The 24,168-nt window shown below is 39.6% G+C and overlaps 1 protein-coding gene and 1 non-coding gene across 4 annotated transcripts in view; one reads left to right on the top strand and one right to left on the bottom strand.

Moving 5' to 3' along the window:
• LOC117147334 (neurogenic protein mastermind) overlaps window positions 1–24,168 on the bottom strand; it is a 68,372-nt gene that overhangs the window by 13,448 nt on the left and 30,756 nt on the right. For all 3 annotated transcript variants that reach the window (XM_033314199.1, XM_033314192.1, XM_033314208.1), the window contains exons 3-4: window positions 2,105–2,789; window positions 1,498–1,659 (exon numbers count right to left, since the gene is read on the bottom strand). In XM_033314199.1, coding sequence (XP_033170090.1) covers window positions 1,498–1,659; window positions 2,105–2,789 — 847 coding nt within the window. The remainder of the gene's footprint in view (window positions 1–1,497; window positions 1,660–2,104; window positions 2,790–24,168) is intronic.
• Trnat-agu lies at window positions 150–223 on the top strand. The gene has a single exon. It is a non-coding gene; the product is annotated as a tRNA-Thr (tRNA).

The following is a 24,168-nucleotide window of genomic DNA, read 5'->3' as shown; positions in this document are numbered from 1 at the left end:
AACATTTAGTATTGCTACTTTGAATGAAGGGGGCTAAAAATAAACACCACACACACCTCGTCGAACCTAATCAGCCAATCAGTTGATAGTGTAGAGGTGTTGCGATGCGAGCAAGCCAAATAGAATTTATAGAACGCGGGAAGGCAAGTGGCGCCGTGGCTTAGTTGGTTAAAGCGCCTGTCTAGTAAACAGGAGATCGTGAGTTCGAATCTCGCCGGGGCCTTTCCAATCGGGATGTATCTTTTTTCCACACCATATCTTTTTCCATGTCAGCCAGCTAATCGAGTTGTGTTTTGCCAAGTGAATAATAATATGTCATGAGGGGTCCAGCAATTGGATTAGCGCTGAAAATTGTCTCGGTTCGATCCCTTCGTTGGCTTTTCTCATTAGGGAAAAACCAACATGACACGAACGCGTTTAATTCAATTTGTTTATTATGTGCGGAACTCATGTGTGAGCTTGTTGTACCCTTTAATTGCATTTCACTGCCCGACGACTTGTTTTGTTTTTGCCCGCACGGATTACAAAATAAAATTATGTATTTTGGCGTTGGCTGTGTGCCGCGTTTCATTTAAAAAGCCATTTGTTGGTTTGTGTCTTTTTCCACTTTTTGTTTGTTTTTTTTTTTGGTTTTGGGTTTTGTCGGTTTTTTGGATGTTCGGCAAAGCGTGGCGCTTGGCTCGAAAATAATTTGCATAATAAAGTGCCTAGGCTACCTGAAACCAATAAAAGAAATACGGCAACAACAATAATAATGCCTAAAACAACATAAAGTCGGGTCGGGCCATTGAAACATAAATAAATTTATGTAAATTAAATAAAAATATTAATTAAATCGTGTTGCGACGGGGGCCAAATTACGTCAGCCAACTCTTCATAGCCGCTTCTGCACCTCTCGTATTCCCTTTCGCGAAATTCTTTTAAGCTCTTTTTCGGCTGAGCTTTTAATTGCTTTTTAATTGGAACGCGTTTTCGAATACACAGAGAGAAAACTCACGTGAGTTGGAAGAAAGTTTGTGATATGATCTTGAAGAAAATTACAAAATTCTTATGATAACCTATTTATAAAGTACTCATAGTTAATATTTTGTTTTGAGATAAACATTTATAATGTGGTAATCAAAGTGGTAAAAATATCACCCATTTTCTCTCTCTGTACGAAAAATATCAAAAAGAACGAAGACGAAGCTGGAGCTGCGGGGAAACTGCATGGAAATTACATTGGGGAATTTCACTGGGCTGTGTTTTTGCGCTGTAATTGATCATTTGGTATTCCGGACAGACCAGTGGAATCGACTGGCCAAGTCCACCAAGTCAGTCATTCCCAGGGTGTTATAACAACTTGTATTGCTTTTTTTTTTTGCAGTTGGTCGCGTTTCGGGCTTTATTAGTTTCGTTTGATGAGCTTATGCATTGGAGTCTTGTCGGTAATTAACTTGTATGCGTGGGGGGGCGAGTGGATAAACAAATGTACGCACGTATCAATAGATTTCATACCGTTCGAACCACTTGGTTTAGTATAGCCGCCTTGTCCGGTTTCGTTGAGGTCATATCTCCACGCTTGTTCAGCGTCAATATCTCCGACAGCTGCTCGATATAGCCATTCTCCGCCTCGCGACGTCGCTTCTCATTGTTGCATTTGTTGATCTGTGATTGGGGCTGCAAAGAGCACAATGTTGTTAATAAATGTGTACCACTTAAGATATGAATACTTATGAAAGTCTGAGCCCTCAATTAAGCATAGTTTATGGCCAATTTTGCATGTTTTTGCATATTATCTTTATAAAAAGGTTTTATAAATATTAATAATCTTTTCATTTCATTTTGCATTGGAGTGATAAAATGATAAAGACACAAATATTTATTTCCTAACATAAATACATACATCCTTTAGATGTTAATTAGTGCTTAGATAAATCATTAAATTATATTTTAGTTGAGCAGCAAAACATATGCCTTGGAACCAGCATAGGAATGTCCATGTGGCGTATACTTAATATTCGCATGTCTATTTATAGGTTTATAGGGTGTTCGAAATTCCTTTCTCGTTAAGAGAGAAACTTAATGATTTGCGTTAGCAGGTACTTCCCCGGCCGAAACTTACCAGATTGACCTTTGAATCCGTCTTGCGCCGTATCTTTCGGCCGGACGTCGCTGAGTTGGCAGAGTTGGCTGAGATCGGCGATGCCACCGCATTCATAATGGCAGCCGATCGCTGCAGGGCAGCAGCAAGATTTGCCGTTTGTGCGGCAGCGGTGGCCGCCGCCTTGTTTTGTATGGAACGATGCGAGATGATCTGCTGCTGCAGTTGCTGGTGCTGGTAGGCCAATTGCTGCTGTTGCGCCTGCTGCTGATGCTGATGCTGGTGCTGATGCTGCTGTTGCGCTTGCTGCTGCTGTTGTTGCTGCTGCTGATGCTGATGTTGCTGGAGTGTAAGTGCCGCTGCTGTTGAGGCGCCTGCCACGCCCCCAGCACCAGCTCCGCCTCCGCTGGCTGCCGTCGCGCGCTGCAGTGGATGCGTACCGGGCGCCAGACCGTGATGCAAGCCGCTCAACAAGTTGCTGCCAATACCGCCGGCGGCCGACGATAGTGTAACGGCTGCTGTTGCAGCGGCCGGCGATGAGCGCGGCAGGTTGCAGACCGATATGTTGCCGCTGTTGTACTTGTTGTTGTGGTTGCCGCTGTTGTTGCTGCCGCTGGCGCTAATGCTGCTGCTGCTGCTGCTGGTCGAGGTCGATGGATTTGATGTACCTGAGGCCCAATGATCTGGTAAGTCACTTGGGCTAAGCCTGCAAAGAAGAGGTCAAAGTTGAAATTAGCAATGAAATTGTTTGAAAGAACGCAGTAGAATATTTCAGATACGTGCTATAGATTTAAAAATAAATATAATATTATACCTTTCTTTACAACCATATCAAATGTTTTATCAAAACATTTTTTTAAGTACGAGCAAACCATTTGTATATGACCTTGTCTTTGGTCATAGACTTGGTTTTTGTGGTTCGGCCTCGAATTCTTATCAGAATGTAAAATTTCCTAGGCCCCTGTGTTTCTATTTCTATATATTTAACTTGAATTACTTTGGGTAATGTGCTGCCTAAATTACTCTTTATTGCCCAATTAATTTGCATTTGAGCAGCGCCAGAAGCACCGACAAAAATTAGTATATGATTACTTTAAAGTAATATCATATTTATATTAAATATACTATTTTACTATTATATTATTATTAAAGAAATGCTATTATTAATATAAAATATATATTATTAATATATATATTAAATATGATAATATATGAGATTTTACACTTATTTCATTATTATTTCTATTAAAACGTAAGTTGTCACAACAATTTAACAAGTGAATGTTGCGGTTTCACTTTACAATCTCAACTATTTCCACGGATAGCATTCCATTGGCTTTTCCCAAAAAATTACTATTTTCCGGTGGAATGTGACGTCTTCAGTTTGCACAATGGTAGCCAATTCAAAAGATATTGAGATGTGTTACTTGTTTCCCGCACAAACTTAATCATTTGTTAGCCGGAATTTTAGCAAGTATTTCGGAGATGGGAGGTGGTCCTTGGGTTACCAACGCAACGTGAGTCAAATTAATGTTGTCAGCTGGCTTAGAACCCGGACTTGAACTGGTCATCATGGCCATTACTCTTGTTGTTGCCCTGGTGTCGTGTCCCCTCCGCATTCAACATTTTTATTTGGGCTCTTTCATGTCAGTTTTCATTTGGCTAAATGATCAATTGTTTGTTTTACTCTCTTAAAATGCGGAATAAATTACACTTTTGCCAATCTGTGTGTCGCTTGACGAACCGTTGGGCCAGGAAACGAATATATGGAATTGTCGGAAATATGTTTAATCAAAAAACAAGCGAGCTCATCAATCCGATTGCAGCAAACTATGTATCTGTATCCCCCTTTTCATGGACCTCATTTGCCACTGAGACTCACCCAACCAGTTGAGCGTGAAACCTTCAGTCCAAATTGAGGACCACCCGGTGGTGCAGTAACTGCTTCTTATTCCTCCACTTTTTTTAATTACATTATATGCATAATGAAGAGAACCCCAGAGATTGGGGAGCGGGCAAGAACTGAGAACTGCAACCAAATAATTACAGGCAACTGGACATGATGGGGAGATGTAATCAGCGCAGAGAACGAAAAAATAGGGAAAACACGGGCATAATAAGGTAGCTACTGTAGCTACGAAACTTTATCTACTACGAAAAAATATAGCTAAAATATATTACTTTAAAACATATTCTTAAAACTGATCAACATTTGGCTACTGTTTCTTATCATTGTTAAAAGTTTTGAAAAGATAGTAAAAGAACAATAAAAATGAGTATATCAACAACTTGAATTATTGTATATTATTTAAGATAAGCAGACTAGCGGATTAGTAATATTTTATTTTTTAGGGAATTACTTAATTCCTCGTTGATTTGCACAAGTTTAAACTACCTGTGTGAGGGTATACAAGAATGTGGGTGAGCTGTTATGTGCCAAAATGACTGACGTACCGCTTACCAGATACCCTGTCCCCTTTCTCTCGCCGCTTCGAGCGATATAATTGTGCGAATTCTTTGCGCTGCTGCTGCTTCTGTTCGCTGTTGGCTATTTTGACAGGGCGACACTTAAATGTGGCAGCCCGCTATGATCATAATCATCCACATCGGTCGCATTCCCATCCAATGCTCTATCGCTGCCGCTCGCCTGCCACACAGGGCGTATGATTGACGCGCTTAATTAAGGCAGCCAGAAAAGAGCGAAACAGAGTGGCGAGTAGCGTAAATTAATGAAATTACAATTAATGCAGTAAGTCAGTTGACTTATTCGCGCTGTTTGCGTTGCTTTTTTCAGTTCCTCTTTTATTTTTTTGTTTTTATTTTTTTTTTCGCTCTTGTTGGGCTTATCAATTTGCACTTTGCCGCTTGGGCTTTCAATCTGCCTCTGTGTTTTGCTATTTTCGCCATTTTATCGTCATGAGCTGGGGGAGACACATCGTATTTATAGACAAACAGCCAAATATATGCAAAAACTCACTGTGTGAGAGGGTGGCCAAAAGAGACAGAAAGACACAATACTTTCGCCCCAAAAGAAAACAAACAATGTGCCTTGAAATGACAATGAACGGCATTTGTTTGATCATCGGGAAAATTGAGTGGTTGGGATAATACAGATTTTAATGGGTCGGCTGACTGCAAAGTGAATTTGCGGCAATTTATCGGGGAGAAATTTCTACATACATATGTATTTATTTCGTTTGGGAAAAGCAAAACATTTAAGAACTATTTTTATACATTTCCATACTTAATGAACTTAAGGATACATTGTATTGTATCACTTAATTGTGTTTTTTTAACAAAATAAGACAAACCGAATTGACTCAATAATTTACGTAATGGTGAAATAAATGCGTTTTATCACCGCTGTCAATAAAATTTCACTGAATTCATATAACAACCTGTCAGCAGCAATGATTCCCGAAAGTTCTGGCAACGATTGCTCCCTTCCTCTCCATTCAAACTCATTGATGATGAATTTGCATACCAATGGAGGAGACATAAGCCCACTGGCAAGGTCGTTCCATTTCACATGAATCACAGCTCTCGAATGTGTTGGCCAACAAAATGCAGACTATATATACGGAGAAAACAAATTACTCATTACATTTAATGTTGATCATTATGTCAGCCAGAGTTTTGGATCTTGGCTTCAGCGTTTTCGAAGCTTTTGTTTACACCTATGCGAGAGCTTAGACAAATTGAGTCACGACTCACGTGATGATGATTGTTATGGAGAGTGTGCTGTGCAATTCAAAATCGCATCACTCATACGCACCGTATACATACGTATGCCATGAAGCCGGGGAAGCGAAGAAAGTGCAAAACGTAGCTCGGGGGCAAAGCTCAAAAAATTGTTTTGATTTTTATGGGTTTTTGGAGGTATACGTGATGTTTGGCCTGTCGCCTCAAACTTGGAATTTGGAATTCAAAGAGGAATATACTTGAGTTAAAAAAAAGTACTACAAGCAAGTGAATTTTTGGCTGAAACATGCAGTTTGTTTTAAAAATTGACTGAGTATTTCATATAAGTGATCTCGTCCTGGAATATCTTCTATTGAGTCCCCTTAACTGGTTTATTATCTCATTTACCTGACTCACATTTTGATTCACTTCCGCATACCGCACAGTATCCTTGACATCAATTGCAAATTGATATCACCCTCAAAAACAAATACAATTTGTAAATATTTTTTTTCGGCTTATTTGTGCATGCGGAATGAAGTTTCTATGGCATTTAAGTGGCAGCTTGCTCACAAATGCTGATTCATTCTGACTTAACCAAATGTGCGGGTTGACTTTCGAAGTAAGGTTATCATATTTTGGGAATTCCCGAAGGTTTTCAACATGACTGACACATATCTGTAGTTTTCCTGCATTTAAAGTTGTGAGTTCTGATCCAGTGTTTTATTGTATTTTAACTAAAATAATTGAGCACATGTAGCTTTAGTTTAACTCGTCTTTCATTGTTTTTTTGTCGCCATAGCTTTTCTTGACTGGTCTCAGCTGTGTGCGCTGCCTTGTTCGCCATAACCAGAGACCTGTGCACTTGTTTAAGCCAAGTTAACTAAGTCTAGTCTGGTCTAGCTGACATCCCCACCGCGTCTCGTACACCTCGAAAGCCCCATTTGCTCAGCTGCCGCTGCTGCTGTTGCTGCTGTGTTTTTCAGACTTCTGTGTGGGTAAGCCTGCATTTTTAGCAAACTAATTGTGTGAATGGTGTGAATAAAACATATGTTCGCTCGGTTCGGGTCTCTCCGCTCGGAGAGACACAATGCTCTCAGTCTGAGTCTGTTTGTGGGTCGCTCTCGGCTACAGTCATTGCTACAAATAATAAAGTGGGTCATGGATGAAAGAAAAAGCGTTTTATAAAGTGGGTCATGAATTTTGTTTCACTCACGTTCAAGTGTATTTCGATTGCCGCTCGCCGTTGTTGTTGGTGTTGTTATTACTGCGGCTGTTTGCTGATTTTTTATATATTTTTCTCTATATACACTTTGTTGATATTTGATAAATTGTATGATTCAGGTTTCGGCTGGTAGTCTATTTCGCTTGGGAGCAGCTTAAATTTATTTCCACAATATTTTTGAACTTGAAAACAAAGTTGCGGTATATAAATTAAGTGCCCAATTAGGATATAAAAATATTTGAAAAATGTGTGTTCCTTTTTCAAGATTATATGCAATTCAGTTTGTTAGTTTATCTCGTTCAATGCTTATTTTCAACTCAATGAATCAGTTTCAATCGAGCGATTCAATTAATTGGCATTGATTTATGTGACACATACTTAAATTATTTTTTATTTATTTTTTATTATGTCTTTCGCTTATGCGTTTAGCCACTTTAATTGCCCCATCAAAGAGCGCCACGAGAAAGGGGGCGGCGAAAGACTCGTGCCATCTGCTACACTTTCACTGACTAATTGCCAATTCAGGCATTGACAGTTTTCACTTTCCATTGAACGGCGTCAAAATAACACTGCTAAACAACTTTGTGAAAGGCGAAGGCCCATTTGTGCAATAAAAATAGTTGTAAAATTGAACGGTTTATGAAATTATGCTGGCACACGAATTTTCAATGAAATTAATTCATAAAAACGTACATAAAATTTAATTAATTTAATTTGATTTATTTTAAAGCTAAATACAATGAATACAATTCTACTTTGCATACCTAAGAGAAATTCCAAAATCAATGTGAATACATAGTTATAAACAAATTCAGCGTTTTAATAGAATACCAATCAAATGGTCGCTATAATAGCTAAAATTGCTACCATTTCGAAGCCCATTTCCCCAGGCCAGTAATCACCATTTAACTTGCCAGGCAGGCAATTTATTTGATCTGAGTGAACCAGAACGGGGCTCTATTATATCAGAACTGTAACTGAATGATTCAATAGACAGTAACTACGGCAAAAACATGGATGATAACATCTAATGAGCGACCGGCCGAACGGCTATGCAATCGGCGGCCTTCCTCCTCCATAGGCGCCCCACCTCCACATGCATACTTCCCCCATCCGAACCGACCTTATAGACCAGAAGTCTCTCTTTCCGGCACTTTTTGTAATGCCCCGCTCTGAGTCTCGCATTTCGAGTGTTTCACCTGCCGACTGAATGCACTCTTCGCAGTTGCTGTTTTTTTTTTGCCGTCTATGTCGGCGAAATAATGTCAGTGGGTCAGAGTCGATTTAGCATTTTGCTGTTGTTGTTGTTCTCCCCACGCTGCACTTGTTTACGTTTTGTGGGTAAGGTTAGCTCATAAGCAGCTGAAACAGCTGTTTAAGCCCCAACTGACTCACAGTCCTACTTAACTGAAGCTACATCAGTTGGCTATCGGTCGTATTTGGGTTTAAATCCCAAAGATTTCGATAGCATACTGCATTCTATGGTGGCAATGGTCAAGTGCATTGCTGCACGTGCTGACATATGGGACATATGCATATAGATGATGCCATTCGGTGTAAACAGCGCATTTGTATGCAATCGTTTGGAGCGGTGGAGTAAACAATTTTCGGTAAAAAATGTGTGTTGATAAATTTATGCAGAATATTATCTTTAAAGAATCTATCTATCTTTTCTAGCACTTTTATAACTATGCAAGTGTGCTGGAAACTTTCCTCTTGCATCATAAGGTGCATTCATTCCAAGTTGTTAAATTCCATGACATCATAAAGTCAGATATCTGATTGACTTATGAAGTGTCAAATAATTTAATTAAAACCTTCGGCTGTCCTACTACTGCGAACGCACTTTATAATCGAATGTGTGTGTGCAAGTGTGCTTAATCTTTGAGCAATCTCTCAAGTTGATTTCCTCTACCTTGTTCGCGCTGTCTTGGCTGCGTTTCAATGAAATCTCAGCCAGACTGCAAAAATTTAATTTATGAGTAAATAAAATGTATTAAGCTAACCTTCGCAATGCCGTTGCTGCTGTTGTTTTTTCGACTTTTGTTGCTGGCTTTGCGCACTTTGCATTTTGTTTACATGTCGCAGGCAAGAGTTTCAACTACGTAGACTTAGTTGCAGCGTAACCGTGATGTTTTTCGGATACTTTCTTAGCTTTTTGTCTGAGTATTTGAGTATTTCCTCAGTTGCGTGCTACTTCGTTTCGCGTGCATTACTCACCTGTAATCAGAGGGAGAAAGATGCGATTAGCACATGTGGAAAAGGGTTGATAAAGCTGCGAGATAAGCCAGATTAGGGGTTGCATTAATATGAAAGTGTAGAAGGTTCAGGGTTGGGAATTAAACCACTTCGTTGCAAGGTGCATTATGTTATCGGACTTGATACATATTAATAATGTGTTGAGGAGGGCCAAGTTTGCCAATGTTATAAAGTTAATTCTGCAGAGAAACATATATAAATATATATATATGCAGTTATTTCGCGCAAAACACCTTTACAAAGTATCTGATAGATTGAATCTATATCGTGTTACTCTATTCGCTGTGTTTGACCCAATCATTAAAGCTACTTTGCCCGTCTGGCTGTCTGGCATTCCACTACATTTCCGCTCATAGATAGGCCTAGTCATAGTCCTAGTTCAGGACCTAAATCTGGACTTGGGAATGGGCGGATTTGAGCTCGTGTGTTTTTTTGTCCCTTGGCTGATGGGGTGCTTGTGATTTTTCTACCGGATTACAATTGTTTACACACACGACTGAACATTGTCACAGTTTCCACGACGGCGACGGCTGCAATTGTTCCACGAGGCAAGCCCCCGCGCCGCCCTTTTCCAGCCCATCTCCTCGGGCCCCACATGGGAGCCATGGCATATCCTTTTAAGCCCCCTCGTGTAATTGTGCGTCTTCATGTGACAAACTCTGGCAACTCTGACGTTGCCTTCGTTTGTTGTTTGCACAAAAGTATAAGTTTACAGCGGCAAAAACTGATTTGCATGCAGGTCGTTGTGTGTGTGTGTGTGTGTGCTGCCACTTTGTCTAACATTTCACTCTATATGCCAGCCACGCCCCCTATACTCGTATATCCTCCGCCCACCGCAATTGCCCGGCGTTTTGTATGCTTTTCACTTTACGTTGCCAGTCAGCAAGCATTTTATTCCCTTTTTTCTCTTCCTTTCCACGTTTTTTTTCAGATATACATATATACATATGTATTTTTTTCGCCTATCCTGCGCTCAGTATTTTTCCAGAGTTTTTCCAATTTTCCGCTCATGCGACTTCCTGCTGTGTCTGTTTGCCTTGCTGACCGATAATGGTAGGCGAGAATGGCGGAGGATGAGATGGTACGGTATGGTATGGTATGTGGGTACTCCCATTATCAGTTGAGCTCCGGTTTTATCCGCAAAAACACACTGGCACGAACAAAATCTCGTATTGGTTTCACAGTTTCTGACAGTTGTTTGACTTGATGGCTGTGGCAGGTGCAATAAGTCCAGTTATTGAAGAGCCTTCATATTGTGGCAGGTCTTCTATTTGCTTGGACGGAGTTCTGATGGCACTGGAATGTGGATTGCGGCGTTTGAAATTGAATTCACTCGGACAGCTCGAGTTGGGGTTTGTAAACAATTACATGAAAGTCAGAAAGAGTCAAGGGCTACAAATAAGGATGTTAACAATTGAAACTTTGTACCTCAAAAGGAGTAAAGTGTGAATTGATTCAAGTTATTGGTAAAATAAATCAAATATAGAACAATTCGCTTTCTGAAATTGAAATTGCGATGATGTGGTCATAGATTTATAATTGAATAATAAAAAGTAAGCAGATTCAAAATATTTAACAACTTGAAAAAGAGTCCAAGCCAAGTACGTTCAAAATGTCAAATTATTTCGGTCATTTTAAAACGAGCAGCATAATTAATTCCGGTTCTTTCAGCTCGTCAGACGTGGGCAATAAAAATCACTTCATTTTTTTGCTGCAACTTTCTGGCCGGGCCGGGCCATCATTACCATATTCTCTTTCTGGCCGCGAATCCTTAACCCTTTTCCAACGCTCGCCGCTCAGTCGGCTGTCACAGTTTGACAGCAACTGGCATTGACGCCGTCGCTCAGATTGCATTCGCAGGTTTGCCGCTCCGTTGTTTGCATTTGTGTTGGTATTTGTGTTGCGTTGTTGTGCTCATGCAAATTTAATTAAATGGATTTCTTCTCCGGCTTCAAAACCCCTCTCCCCAACGTTTCCCCTTCCCCACACAGCTCACTCTTTAATTCATTCCATTTCTGTTTTGTTTGTAAGCCGAGCAGCGAGCAGCCAGCAAGTAATTAAGTTGGACAGAGCTCGAATCCTAGGGCCGTGCTACACAACGCCCCTCGATTCCCCACCGACCTTTTCACACACTATCCATCCAACTGGATCTGTGGAAAAGTCTTAAATCTTATCAATACTTATTTTCGGTGTGTTCGTTGTTGTTGAAATTTAATTATGATCGGATTGGTGAAAACTGCCCACGTTCATCTACAGCCCACCTGACTGAGCAAGATTTACAGAAAAAAGGGGAAAACCATGAAGGTATATATTATTATTATGAGAGCAGCATGATTCACAAAGTATATAGAAGCTTGGCAACATTAAATAATATATATTTCTATTATAGGAAAAACATCACAATTCCAAGCAACTTTCATTTCAAGCTATGTTCTAAATTAGTATGAAATATGAAAAAAGAGATAGGACTTAATTACTCATAGTTCTCATTATCTCTATTAATATATAAAAGCTTAAATTTTGTGAGATACACTGAGAGAAACTCGCACAAAAGCACACCCTGTATGGACTGACATGCCTGTCCGTCAATGGTAATTCGATATTGCGCCGGTTTTAAAAATTCTCTTTTTCCCTGCCCTGCGATGTGTGTGTGTGGTTGTGTGTGTGTAGCTGCCAAATTAATTACAGAGCGCTGCACCAACGCACAGAGAGCACTGAGAGAAAAAAAGGGTTGGGGCAGAAGCAACGGGGGGAAGTGGGTGGGCGTTTGTAGTACAAACAAACAGAGCCGGCTGAGATTTTTTATTCTACCTTTTTTGGTTTTTTTTATTTTTTTTTATTTTATATGCAGAGAGCGTCCCCCTTTTAACCCTTTAGTCCCCGCCCGTTAACCCTTTACCGCCCGACTGCGAGGCAGCTTTAAACTGGCTGTTGGCTGCGGCTTTTTGTTTCCAAACTGGATTTACCTGAGGTAAGTTCAGGTGAGGCGAGTTGTCTGCCTCGTTTGCTGTACTCTTTAGCTGTAGGTTTGTAGGTCTATTACGGTGCTCTCTCTCCAGGTTTTTTATTACGCTTTTTGCTGTTTTTTTTTTTTTAGCAGCTACCTCCGCTTTTTAGCCCGACGTCCTTTGTTTGCAGTGAGCCCTTTTGTCTACCGGTTCCAAAGGCCATCGTCGCTGTCGATCAGCGATTACAATGCCGGCGGAAAAGGGAGGGCACTGAGGAGGTATCTCAATCTTGAAGATAGTTCCTGGTCACCTCACTCCTCAGCTATCGATAACTGTGCCATGGGGATTTCAAGCTTAACTGCCCACAAATCACGAGTCGTTATAGAAATTCGGCAATTATGATTAATGAATTATAAAATATCTTATTATGCTAAATTGCTTCGTTAAACAACCAGTTTTAAGGTTTAAGATACAGATTATTCTTTAGCTTCCGCTTAAACAATGCATATATAAATCAATAGCTAATTTAAGTATCTTAAAGATATGTATCGCTGGCGTCACAGATATTTATGCGTAAAATTTAATTGGAATGCAGCACACTTTAATAAAAATCTTCATTTGTAGTTGTATCTAGTTTTTATTATATTATATTTGTATTCGGAATACTCTTGTAACAATTTCAATATGATTAACCACTCAGAAAGCCAATTTATCGTAATTTGCTTCGACAATTGTCGTTGCCAGTTCTTTTTTTTTTTTGCTACCCATAAAAGTCGAGTACTGTTCCGTTTCTCCAGCAAACAAACCGGTGCGTAATTTGTTGTAATGCTTTTGGTTATTTTTCTAATGGGGGAGCACACCCACGGCCCCCCTCCCTTATCGTCGTCCTATCCAATTACAAGCGTCTGAACAGCGACTCCATCATAATTTCGAACTCAAGCTTCGAGCGAATCGAAAGCTTAGCTTCAGATACAGATACAGATACAGATACCCATTCCGAATCAGAATCAGCCATTCTTACCTGGCTTCTCTGGCTTTCTGTTCTTTTCTGTGCTCGGTGTGTTCTGGTTTCGTATCGTTTTATTCTTTTGCAGAGCGCAACACGAAATTAAATGCGCAGTAAATTACGCAATTTTATGCTTCGTTAGGTTCGCTTTTTTTCCGATTCACCACGGCAATGGGCGGAGGAGAATTGCTGGAAAATGCGAAGAAAGTAGTCAGAAGGAAGGAAGAACGGGCGACAGCAACAAGTTTTGACAGATCCCGAGCGGTGTTACTTTCCTTCTTCGGTTTTTTTTTTTCTTTTTTTCGCAAATTTATTATTCGCACTTGAGGGTTGAAAAGTTCTTTGTAGCTACACATACATATGGACATATGTACCAAATATATATAGTAAGCTGTATATAATGCCATAGCCCTACCCCAATGCAATGCAACATGATGCATTCAGCCTGCGGCAGCTGCAGTGGCAAAGACTTGCATAACAAATTCTCAATTGTGCAACAGACCCTCTCTTTCATTTCTTCTTTAATGAAAAGTTGTCCGGCTGGTGCTTTGTGCTTGGCCTGCGGTGATATAGCGGAAATATGTCACCGCTAAGTACACTGGCCAAAATTAGAGTAGATACTTTGCATATGATAAGATTCTAACAGCACATTTAATGTTGCATTCCACTAACTCATATGATCAATCCAATAAGAGAAGTTAACATCTAAAATGAGGAAAGTACCTTGGAAATTACTTCAACTGAAGAATTCGCGTTACGAATATTTTTGAATAATATTTAATAGTTGGTAAAATAATTCTAATCTATATTCTAATATTTTTCCCGTGTGCAGTTTTGGTTTTCCCTGTAAAGCTGCTGCTGTTTTGAAGTTGAAGTTTGCATCTTCATCGCTGCATTTGCGTTAGCCGAGGTTATGTTCGCTCACAGGACCTCACTTACACTCACACTCGCAGTCAGGCACACACACTTTCAGCCACATAAAAGGTTGTCACGCATAGTGTAATTCCATGTGACGTAAATGCAAAAATATGTTAAAACTTCACCAAGATGAATGTGAAGGGATGAACGAGGGGAGTGGGGCATGGTGGTTTTGCATTGGAATGAGATGCCGGGCAGATTGATGGGCAGTATATGTTTGCAAGGACTCTCGAAGTTGTATTCAGCCAGAAGCTCGAGCTCAAAAGGGGTTGCAGGCGTAACTTCATCATGGAGATGTCAAGGAACTGTCAAGCGCCTCACAACTCGAATGAGATTCGAATTTGAATTATTTCATATCGGTTGGGCTGAAAGTTAAATATGGGAGTTGAAAAAAGGGTTCACTAACTAAGTAGTGAAATAAATTGCACCTGACCATAAGAAATTACGTTACCTAATGTTTCCCCTACTTTACGATGAATTCTGAAAGTAAAACAGCTTAACGCAAAACCACAAAGAGCCTGAAATGTAAAAGTGTAAAAGTCTCCTGCCATAAAAATACACGAAAAAACCTCACAGATTCCAAACATTGTGTGATTCCTACATCAGATCTCAAAGGAAAAATCCCAAGCGCCACCCAAAATCCCACCCACCTCTTTCTAACCATTATGCAAATTGGCCACGAAACGACTTCAACTACATGTTAAATGTTATCGCTGCCATCGGGCCAACATTTAGCCAAATAATAAACTGTAGTGGCGACTGTTTGAGGGGCGGAAATAAGCGTGAGAGGCATTAAAAGCGATGGGAACTGTGACCCAAACAGCAATGCAACTGTAAATCCCATTTAGCCATAAGCTATAAGGTCGGTCGGCAGAAGAGATTTCCACGGAACACAATGCGAACTGGCAAAACGCAACTCGCATGCAAATCTGTCAACCGCTGTAATTTCCCCCTGCCACTGACAAACAGTTATCATTATGATGGAAAAACCAGACATGAAAATTCAACGGCAGTTTTCTGAATTATACGGCAAATTGAGGCGGCGCAGGCACTAAAACCAAGTGGAAAATTAAGCTGCAAATGAACAGTGTATTGCCATGGAAATTGCATGTCACTTCAGAATGGAAAATCAGGTGTGACACACGTTTTGAATTTATTTAAATCGATTACTTAAATATATTCTATGCAAAAAAAAGAGTATTCATTTAATTTATAATTATGAAATAATTGATTATCATAGAAAATCTGAATGATGTATCTAATAATGAGAATTTCTGAATATTAAGACTGCAAATTATCAAATTACGAATATTTTGCAATCTCGGGTGCATAATTTTGGTGGATTGCATTCTTTGCCAGCGATTTGCGAGCCCTGTCCCCCCGTCGACAAACCTGCACAAACATTTCACTAATTGCAAACACGCTCCTCAAATTATTTTCCTTTTCGCTCCCCACAACGTCAAATTCGACCAGTCTCGATTATATATTCGCGAAATCAGCTCGCTATATAGAGCACAGTTGGCTCTCCGATCCGCGATCGTGGACCCAAGGGGGTTTTGAAGGGAATGGAGATTATCGCAGGGGCCAACCAGAAGTCGAAGTCAACCAAAGGTCTTTGCTATTTATAAAGAAAATGTTTCTCGTTAATTCGGAATAAATACAAAAGAGGAAAAAAACGCGTGTTTCAGAGTGCCATTTTATGTGGAGCAAACAAATATTCGACTAACGGACTTTACAACTCTAAATATCAAAATGATATATATACAATATAAATATCTGTGCAGTGAGGCCAACGAACCTTTGGTTCTATGACTAATGTACGCAAAGCCAAGTGAACTGCCTCATCGGCAAATATTTGCATTTGAGTCGCACGCGCCGAAAAAAAGCGCAGAACATAAATACAAGAAAATTAAAAACTCAAAAAAATAACAAGAATAAACACAAAATAAAAAATGTATCAGTAAATATGCAATAAGGAAATGCGCCATTTTTTTGGACGCACCAAACAAATCTTGGCCAAATGTTTATGTGATCCCTTATGACTCAGTGTTGAATAACAAGATATATAATATGGTAAATGGTATATTGCAGGGATGCAAATAAACGTGGTATGTATAGATGACTTGGTCAACCCGTTTGGGTAATTAAAATTTTAGTATGTGGGTCGTAAAACGAATGTCTGTTCTGGGTTACTAGGAAAGGTCGTAAGACCGCAAGTGTTATATCTTTTTAGCCAGAAGCCGTTTCCCCCACCCTCCTCTTGGCCATCGATGAAGTGCATTCGCTGGAAATGGTCCATAAAAAGGGAAATGGATTGGTAGGTGTGAGTGAAAATAGCCCAATAAAAGCGGCTGAAAATAAAACCGAAGTCAGCGAAAGTGGGTTTAGAATGGAAATAACTCGAAAAGAAGTAGCCACAAGTGTTTGATTACTGGAAAAATGTACTGTACAGAGGATTGGGATCTATTTAGAAGGATGCGAGGGCAGTTCAATAAGTTCTTTAAATGTACATATATCTCATTTTGCACGCTAATTGTTATTTTATTTTTTGTTTGCTATTCAGACCATATATCTTCGCTGTCTCGCCCACAATAGACCCTTTCCAGCAAAAGTCTGCCCACACAATATCTATCAGCATTTACATCGCCCATTACACGCGGAATAAAAAAAATAAGCAAAATAATTAATCTGCTGGGTAAATATTCCGCACGTATTTGGCGCCCACACGAAAACGAGTGGAGCTGGCCAAGAAAAAGTGGCATTACTTTGGGACAAACAATTTTCTTAATGCCCGAAAAAGCAGCAAAATCAAAGCCAAGAGAAGACGAAACGAAGCTGCGATAAAATGCTTTTGCTACGACCGCAATTAATTTTCATTACATGGCAATAAGCTAAATTAAACACGAATCAAGCAGCACGAATTGCGAATAAGGGACAAATTTTTGCTCTCCGGGGTTAGAAAATCGTGTTGACATAAACCATTTAAAGGAGTTTTGATTTATTTTGAACATAATTTGAAGAGGGGTGACAGAAACATCTTGGAAACTCTCATTAGACCTTCCAATAATTTATCATCTAACGAAGGCAAAAACTCAAAAGGATTATGGAAGATAAAACACAGGGCAAGTGTATAAATAACATTTTAAGCCTGAAAATAATTATAAACTTACGCGACTCGCAAAGAAGATGCATATCAAAGTTTGCTTACCTGCAAAGAAAAAAGGGATTATATTCAGTTAGTTGAGTTAGACAACTTACTTTAATAAGTTAAATTAGTTGGCTTAAGCAGACTAGTGTACTTGGCTTTACATACATATAAACATTTTGTCTCTGAACTTATTAAAAATGATTTATCACTTGGCCATCAGCAAATTGTTTTTCTACAGATCGGACAAAGTTTTTGGTAAACATGCGAGGCAAGTGAATTGAAATAATGCTCAACTTTCGAGCCGAAAAAAATAAGTATTTCTTGGTTTGATGAATCTGTTTTGTTGCACTCGTGTTTGTTTGTGTGTCGGTTAGTTAAAAATAGATTTAAGCTCGATTTTTCAGGGTTAAGTAAGCCAATCGAGCGTGAATACACACAGCAAAAGCAAAAACTTGAAATTAAAAAAATGTATGCTTAAAATAAAAAATCCAGCCATATTTGTCGCTATAATTCCATTCTTTTTAAGGAACTGCATCTGATAAAGAAAAAGATATTTGTTCTACGATAGCCAATTTCCACAATTAATCCCTAATGATTCGAGCTACGTATAAAATATTCTTTAACGGTTTCGAACTGGTTGATAATCTGAAAAGTATCTGAAAAGTGGTCGCGTCATGCAATCAAATTGAACGAACCGCACATTCGATTGACAGTTTATTCCATCAAATTGTGCGATAGACCCCCAGATGTATCCCATATATAGGCAAGGAGAGCTATGGAGGAAGTAAGCCGCCATGGAGAAATGCGGAAGAAAGGTGCCAATGCCAATGAACCACAGCAAATGAATGAAGATATCGCAGAGTTCAAAAGAGTTGGATACTTTTTGGGAAGCAGGGGGCACACGTGTTGAATAGAACTTATCAAATGATTAGATAAGAACCACGCACAAATAACACCTTCCATTTCGGGGGTGTTAGGAGCGCCAGTTGGAGGGCTAACCAATTAGAATAAAAGTCGAAAAAGGATTTCGGCTAATGTCCTGCTAACGAACTTCGGGTTCACTGAACTGAACTCCTAATGAAGTGTGTGTGTGTGCCAAGAAAAACAGCTAGAGTACGACAAAATTCTGTTTCGGCCAGAAGCCACGAACAAATGTCCCAAACATGCCCACATTTTATTCGAAATGCGTGGCTCCTACACGTTGCTGGTTATAAAAATAGTTCAATTTATGCGCTGACGTCATTCTGGGAGCCTAGGAAATGCCCGTACAGAACCAAAAAGCGTTGGAAATGGAGCAGGAAGCAAAGGGGGGTGGTGGAGGCACTCCAACTTGTTCTTGGACTGGTTTTAGTCGAATCCACAGTCGACAGTTTCTTGGCCTCCTGTTCAATTCGATTTAATTATTATAGCCGCGTGTCGTTTGCCTCGAGTACTTGGAAAAATCGATTTCCAATTGAGTTTTGCTTTTTTATTTGAAAGAGCTTGGACAACTGCTAGTAATTCTCAACATGAAATAAATACTATTATAAGTAATATATTTCTTAAAGTAATGCATATAGTATTTGTAGTTTCATTTCATGGTTTCAATTTGAAAGTAAACAAAATATTTCGATTCACATGTGCACGTAATGCCCAAACAATATATCAACTTCCGTGCTGCGCTTTTGTCGGCATTTTCCCCACGCTGATATCCTTTACTTTTCCAGGCACTTGGCTCGAACAATAAATCAGCGGTAGGCACACACTACTCTCACTTTTCCACTGGGAGATCCAGCTTAGCATGCCAGCTCCATCTGTCTCCATCACCATTTCCACTGGTGTCGCCATCTATCCATCTAATTCATTCTGCTGTGGCCCCATTTGCTTTGATTTCTATTTGGCTACGTGGTGATTTAATAAATTGTTCATTTATCACTGACATGTGAGCAACGTTTCATCATCCCCATTGCTTTTACATTGCTTCGGCTGTCCTTCTTCGAATTCGGTATTTTGTTTGTGTTTGCTTTTGGTTTATGTTGCCGTTGTTGTGTAATTGTGTAATTATGAGTGCGCGTGTCCTTATCCGCGGCAGGACATCGCTTGTTTGCCGCTCCTGTCGCTTCACGGAAAATTGAGATTGGAGCAGAAAACGATTAGATTGTATCTGTACTTTTCTACTTTGATTACAACATTTGTGTACTGATAGAAAATGTTCTGCTAATAAATAGTTCTTTGTAAAATATTTGAAACTTAATGTAAACTTTAAAAAAATATTTGAAATACCCTCAATTTATTTTCCACTTAGACTGGCTGTCGACTTCAAAGCAACATCATTTTGTTGTCCTTCGTAGACATACTAATCCAGTGAAAAGTTTATTGCCTGCTTTTAGGCGCTGCGGAGTGCAGCATATTTCCCCGGGGCAGTTGGAAAAGCCCGCATGGAAATTAGCATAATTCATTTTCAAACGACTGACTGCTTGGGCGGAATCAAATGGCGTTTTTATCTGTTATAGGATTTAGACATATTTATGCCATTCGTCCACGATGGACTGACCAAAACAGCGGTTTCTTTTCATTGACTGCGGTCAATGATCTCCTGTCCTTCGATATCTTCCTTTTCGGAGTGTTTTCATGTGGTTCAACAATTGTTCTTTGGGAATTTGTTTGTTTTTTGTTTTCGCTTTTTTTTATATTTTTTTTGTACAAAGGGGTTTTCTTTGGGTTTGCTTTTGTTGTTTTAATATTAACCCACTTCAAAAGTCTCGCACACGCATTTTATTTGCATACATTTACGCCCACACCAACACACACGCACACATACAAACGGCGGTCGCACTATTTGCATCTCTTTCCCCTGCTGTCGCACTATCTCTTTCTCACTTTCTCGCGAAGTGCGTTAAAAGCTTTTGTTCGATTTCGGTTTTTGTTTTGTATTTTTGTTTATCGTGCCATTTGTTCTTATTTATTTTTTGTATTACACTGAGCTAAAAACATATTCTCATGTATACAGCAGAACGTACAACTAGCATATTTAGGATTGTAATATGCAGTATCCTGGTATTTTTTGTAATAAAATATAGATAATAAACATATAATAAAAATGTATAATAAACATATTATATACATTTTTTTTAATATTCTTAAGTGTTAGTCAATAGACTTATTTGTGTATTTATATTGTATCTATGCACTCTTCCCTGCATCGATTACAATTTTCTTCCTCTCGAATTGATTGTTTCTCTCAGTGTACTTTTGTATTTGTGCGTTCGTTTTAGTACGTTTTTCCTTTTGCATTTTACTTCTTTTGGCTTTGCGCTGCGTCTTACGACTGCGCTGCCGGCGTCGCAGTTGCCGTTTTGTATCTTGATTTTGGTTTCGACGGTGAATGAACTCAGGACCTGCGGACGTTCAACTGCGTCCCAAAAGCGCTTCGATTTTGCACCAGCATTGCTTTTGTAATGCTGCGTAACACATTGTGTTATTATTGTTTTAGTTACTGTTGCCGTTTTCGTTGCCATTCGCGCTGTTTTTTGCCCGATGTTCACAGCACATTTTTAACTGTTCTTTTCGGTCGACTGGCTGGAAAATTGCAAATTTCGGGTAGATTTCGCTGGCGACTTGCGGCGCCTGGCTGTCAAACAATAATTTGACATCTTGTATTTTACGCAGGGTATTATTCTAATTCGCGTGGGTTGGGAGTTCAGTTGAGTTCCCTGCCGGCCGTCAAATTAAATGAAAATTTGTGGTCGACTTTGAGGCGTCTTGGCCGAATTAAGGGACTTTTCGGCCAAGTTAATTGACTGTGGACACTTTTGCTGTGCCGAAATAAAAGGGTTTCGACATTATCAAAGGATGCCACATTCAGTTTTGTGGAAGGGCTGTTGGTGATTAAATGAAACACTTTACGAATTTATCACACATTTAAAAATTGACTGCAATTTAACTACCAGTGCAAAAAGCTGTATATTATAATATTTTACATGCTTCACAAAACACAGAAAACAGATAAGAACAAGGTTTCCTAAACTAACAACTTTGTTGTTGTCAACATATCATATATCTTTTTAATTTCCTTCAATTAACCAAAGATTTGATCAACTTTCCAACCAATATTGCAAAAGGTCACCCAAATCCCTTTTAAAACGCCCACATAATTGATTGTTTCATGGAAAACTTGAGCATTCCGGAGGCTTTAAGTAAACATTTGGGCAGCGGCAAAAGGGCAACAAACATTTGTTTGCCCAGTTTTCTTATTTTGGAAACCGACGAGCAGCTGCCACCGCCCACCAGCAAAGTGGGAGGGGCTGGGCTGGCAGGCTAAAACCTTTTGCGAACAATAAAAATTCAAGTTCAACGAATTCTACGTTTTGGGTAAATAACCTCGAATCGGACGCGTTGAGTTGTCGCTCGCTCACTGATGTTGGGGCGCTCACTTTTTTGGGCGACAACACCCTGAAAAAGCAGAGCAAAAGCAAAAGCAGCACAGCAGCAGTAGCAGCCAAAACTGAAATCCTGGCCCAAAAGCACATGACATCCTTGCAAAAAAAAAAAAAATTCACGCCCAAAAACTGGGCGAAAAGCAGAACGTGCGAGAGAATATGGCCAAATGAGAGCGGCCTCGAATAACCTTGAACTTGAGACGCGTTGCAAAGTCTGCCGAAAAGCAAAGCAAGAGGAAAACGTCAAGAGAAAATGGTGCTGAAAAGAAAATCTACACGGCACCTCCCGCGCAACAAAATGTTTTTTTTTCTCCGCCCACCATTGTCGTATCCTTTTTATGCTAATTTTTTCGTCTTTTTTCGACAACGTCTGGCAACTAGGAAGGTCCAAAATGGGTTTCTATTTTTTAGAAAATTACACACGTACTTGAATCGTTTAGTTTATTTGATAATGGAATATTACATGGCTGTAACTCGACAGTTAAAGCAACAGCTGAGCAGAAAATTGGCAAGCAAAGAGCACAACTGTACTTGAGACATTTCCAATGATTTATTCAACAATAGCATCTGGGTGCTGAAAATTAGAAAATGGTAAACCAGGTATTTCAGCCTTAACAAATAGATACCTGTAGATAAATCTTTAAGAGTAAAACAAATATTAAAGTCTCTAATTAGCCGTAGTCATCAGCTAACCCACTCTCCCACGTTTCCTTTAAAATTAATAACTTTTAGGTTAATCTACGGAATACCTAATTGCAAGTGAGGAGAAAGGGAAAGGTGAAGTGAGTTTCTTGCGCCGCTAATCTTGAAGGATGTTAATAACTTGGTCGTACACCGTGAACATGGCACACATTCCATGCAACATTAATTAGTTTCGTCTAATTACAGTCGACAGAAGATACAGCTAGAATCCAGCAGATACAAAGTTACATGGCCAGTTATGTTTTCATGCTATTTTGTCGCCAAAGAACAAGTTAACGACTTCGACGGAATGGCATGGGATGTTGCATGATTGCGGCTTACTGTTAGAAATCTATGCACATGTGCAGATACATATGTGCTGGATAGCTATCTATAGATAGACAGATAGATATACAAATGTGTCTGTTAGATGACTGAGCGCAAAAACTCGTTCACTAATGGCCTGCCAAGCGGCGTGGAAGAGTTGTCACAGCTCGTTTTGATGTGCCTTGGGAGAAAATCCCCCATCAAGTCGCAAAAATTCAAATGAGTTGGATTAGCTGGGATTTTAGAAGTTGAAATGGTAGTTTGATTAAGGGTAATTAAATCAGTTGGAAAACTAGAGACCAAGCTACTGTGTTGCTCTTTAAACAAATGTTCCTCAAACATGAGGTAGTACATACATTCATTATGTAACATCATAACCTTTCTTTTTTTTCTAAAAATGGCGGCAACGAAGAAACTTACCCGCCATTTTCAAAATATGTCAAACTGTCACTGCCATTCATCAACGAAAAGTGGTAACAACAAGCATTTCCACATCCATGCAAAGTTGACGCCACGAAAAAGAAGGATGAAAAAAGTAACACTTTTCTAAAAATAACAAAAAGCCATGTTGTTAATTTAATTTTATGACATGACAGCAACAATAACTGAAACTACAACAACAACTAGCACACATCCAAAACTACCTTTGTACAGTCTGTCAAATGGAAAAAAGAAAAGCTGGTCGATGAGGTGGCCCTAACCAGCGAATAAAAGGCAACAACTAAAGAGCCATCTTGGCAAAGTCAAACGAGAAACTTTAGCGGCTTCTAACGGTAAATATAAATATGAGAAGAGTGAGAAAGAGGCGGAAAATGAATACCTAACAACAAACAGAAATGCAAACAAACACACACACACACACAACACTTTTTTTCATAGGCAAGTGCAGTCGCAAAGTAGGCGCGTCTCGTTGTTTTTAGCCTTGTTCAACAAGGCAGCAACAACAACCAGTTACAACTGGCAACACGAGCGACAACAACTTACAGCACCAACAACCAACAACAGCAACAACAACCGTTTGCATTCCTGACCTACTCTGCAACTTTACATTGACTTCAAACGGCCAAAACCAGCCTCGCCCCCTGTTCCACCTGCCGCCCACCTGAAAGCCGGACACTCTCTTGCCGCATAGAAAATAGGCGGGAAAACAAAGGAAAAGCGGTGGGGGGAAACGGGCGGCGGGGGGTGGTGCGTCATTGGCTGAAAGGATACGAAACGAGCAGAAACAACTACAAAAACAACAGCCGGGATGGCCATAAAGAGTTTTTTTCGCTGTTTCGCTTGCCTCCAAAAGTAGTTAAACTTCAAAAGCCGTCGGACAAGAAGAAGAAGAAGACGCAAAAGCAGTCGAAAAGCGCTGGAAAAACGAAAAACAAAAAAATATGGCTAGCTGTGCATGAAAACGAGTTTTCACTACTTTTGCCCATTTTACAACGGCAACGACAACGAGGTCCGAATCGAGATGGGGATAGAG

The sequence above is a fragment of the Drosophila mauritiana genome, chromosome 2L (assembly GCF_004382145.1).
Source record: "Drosophila mauritiana strain mau12 chromosome 2L, ASM438214v1, whole genome shotgun sequence".
NCBI lineage: Eukaryota > Metazoa > Arthropoda > Insecta > Diptera > Drosophilidae > Drosophila > Drosophila mauritiana.
The sequence above is the reverse complement of the archived record's forward strand: the minus strand, read 5'-3'. Positions and strand labels throughout refer to the sequence as shown.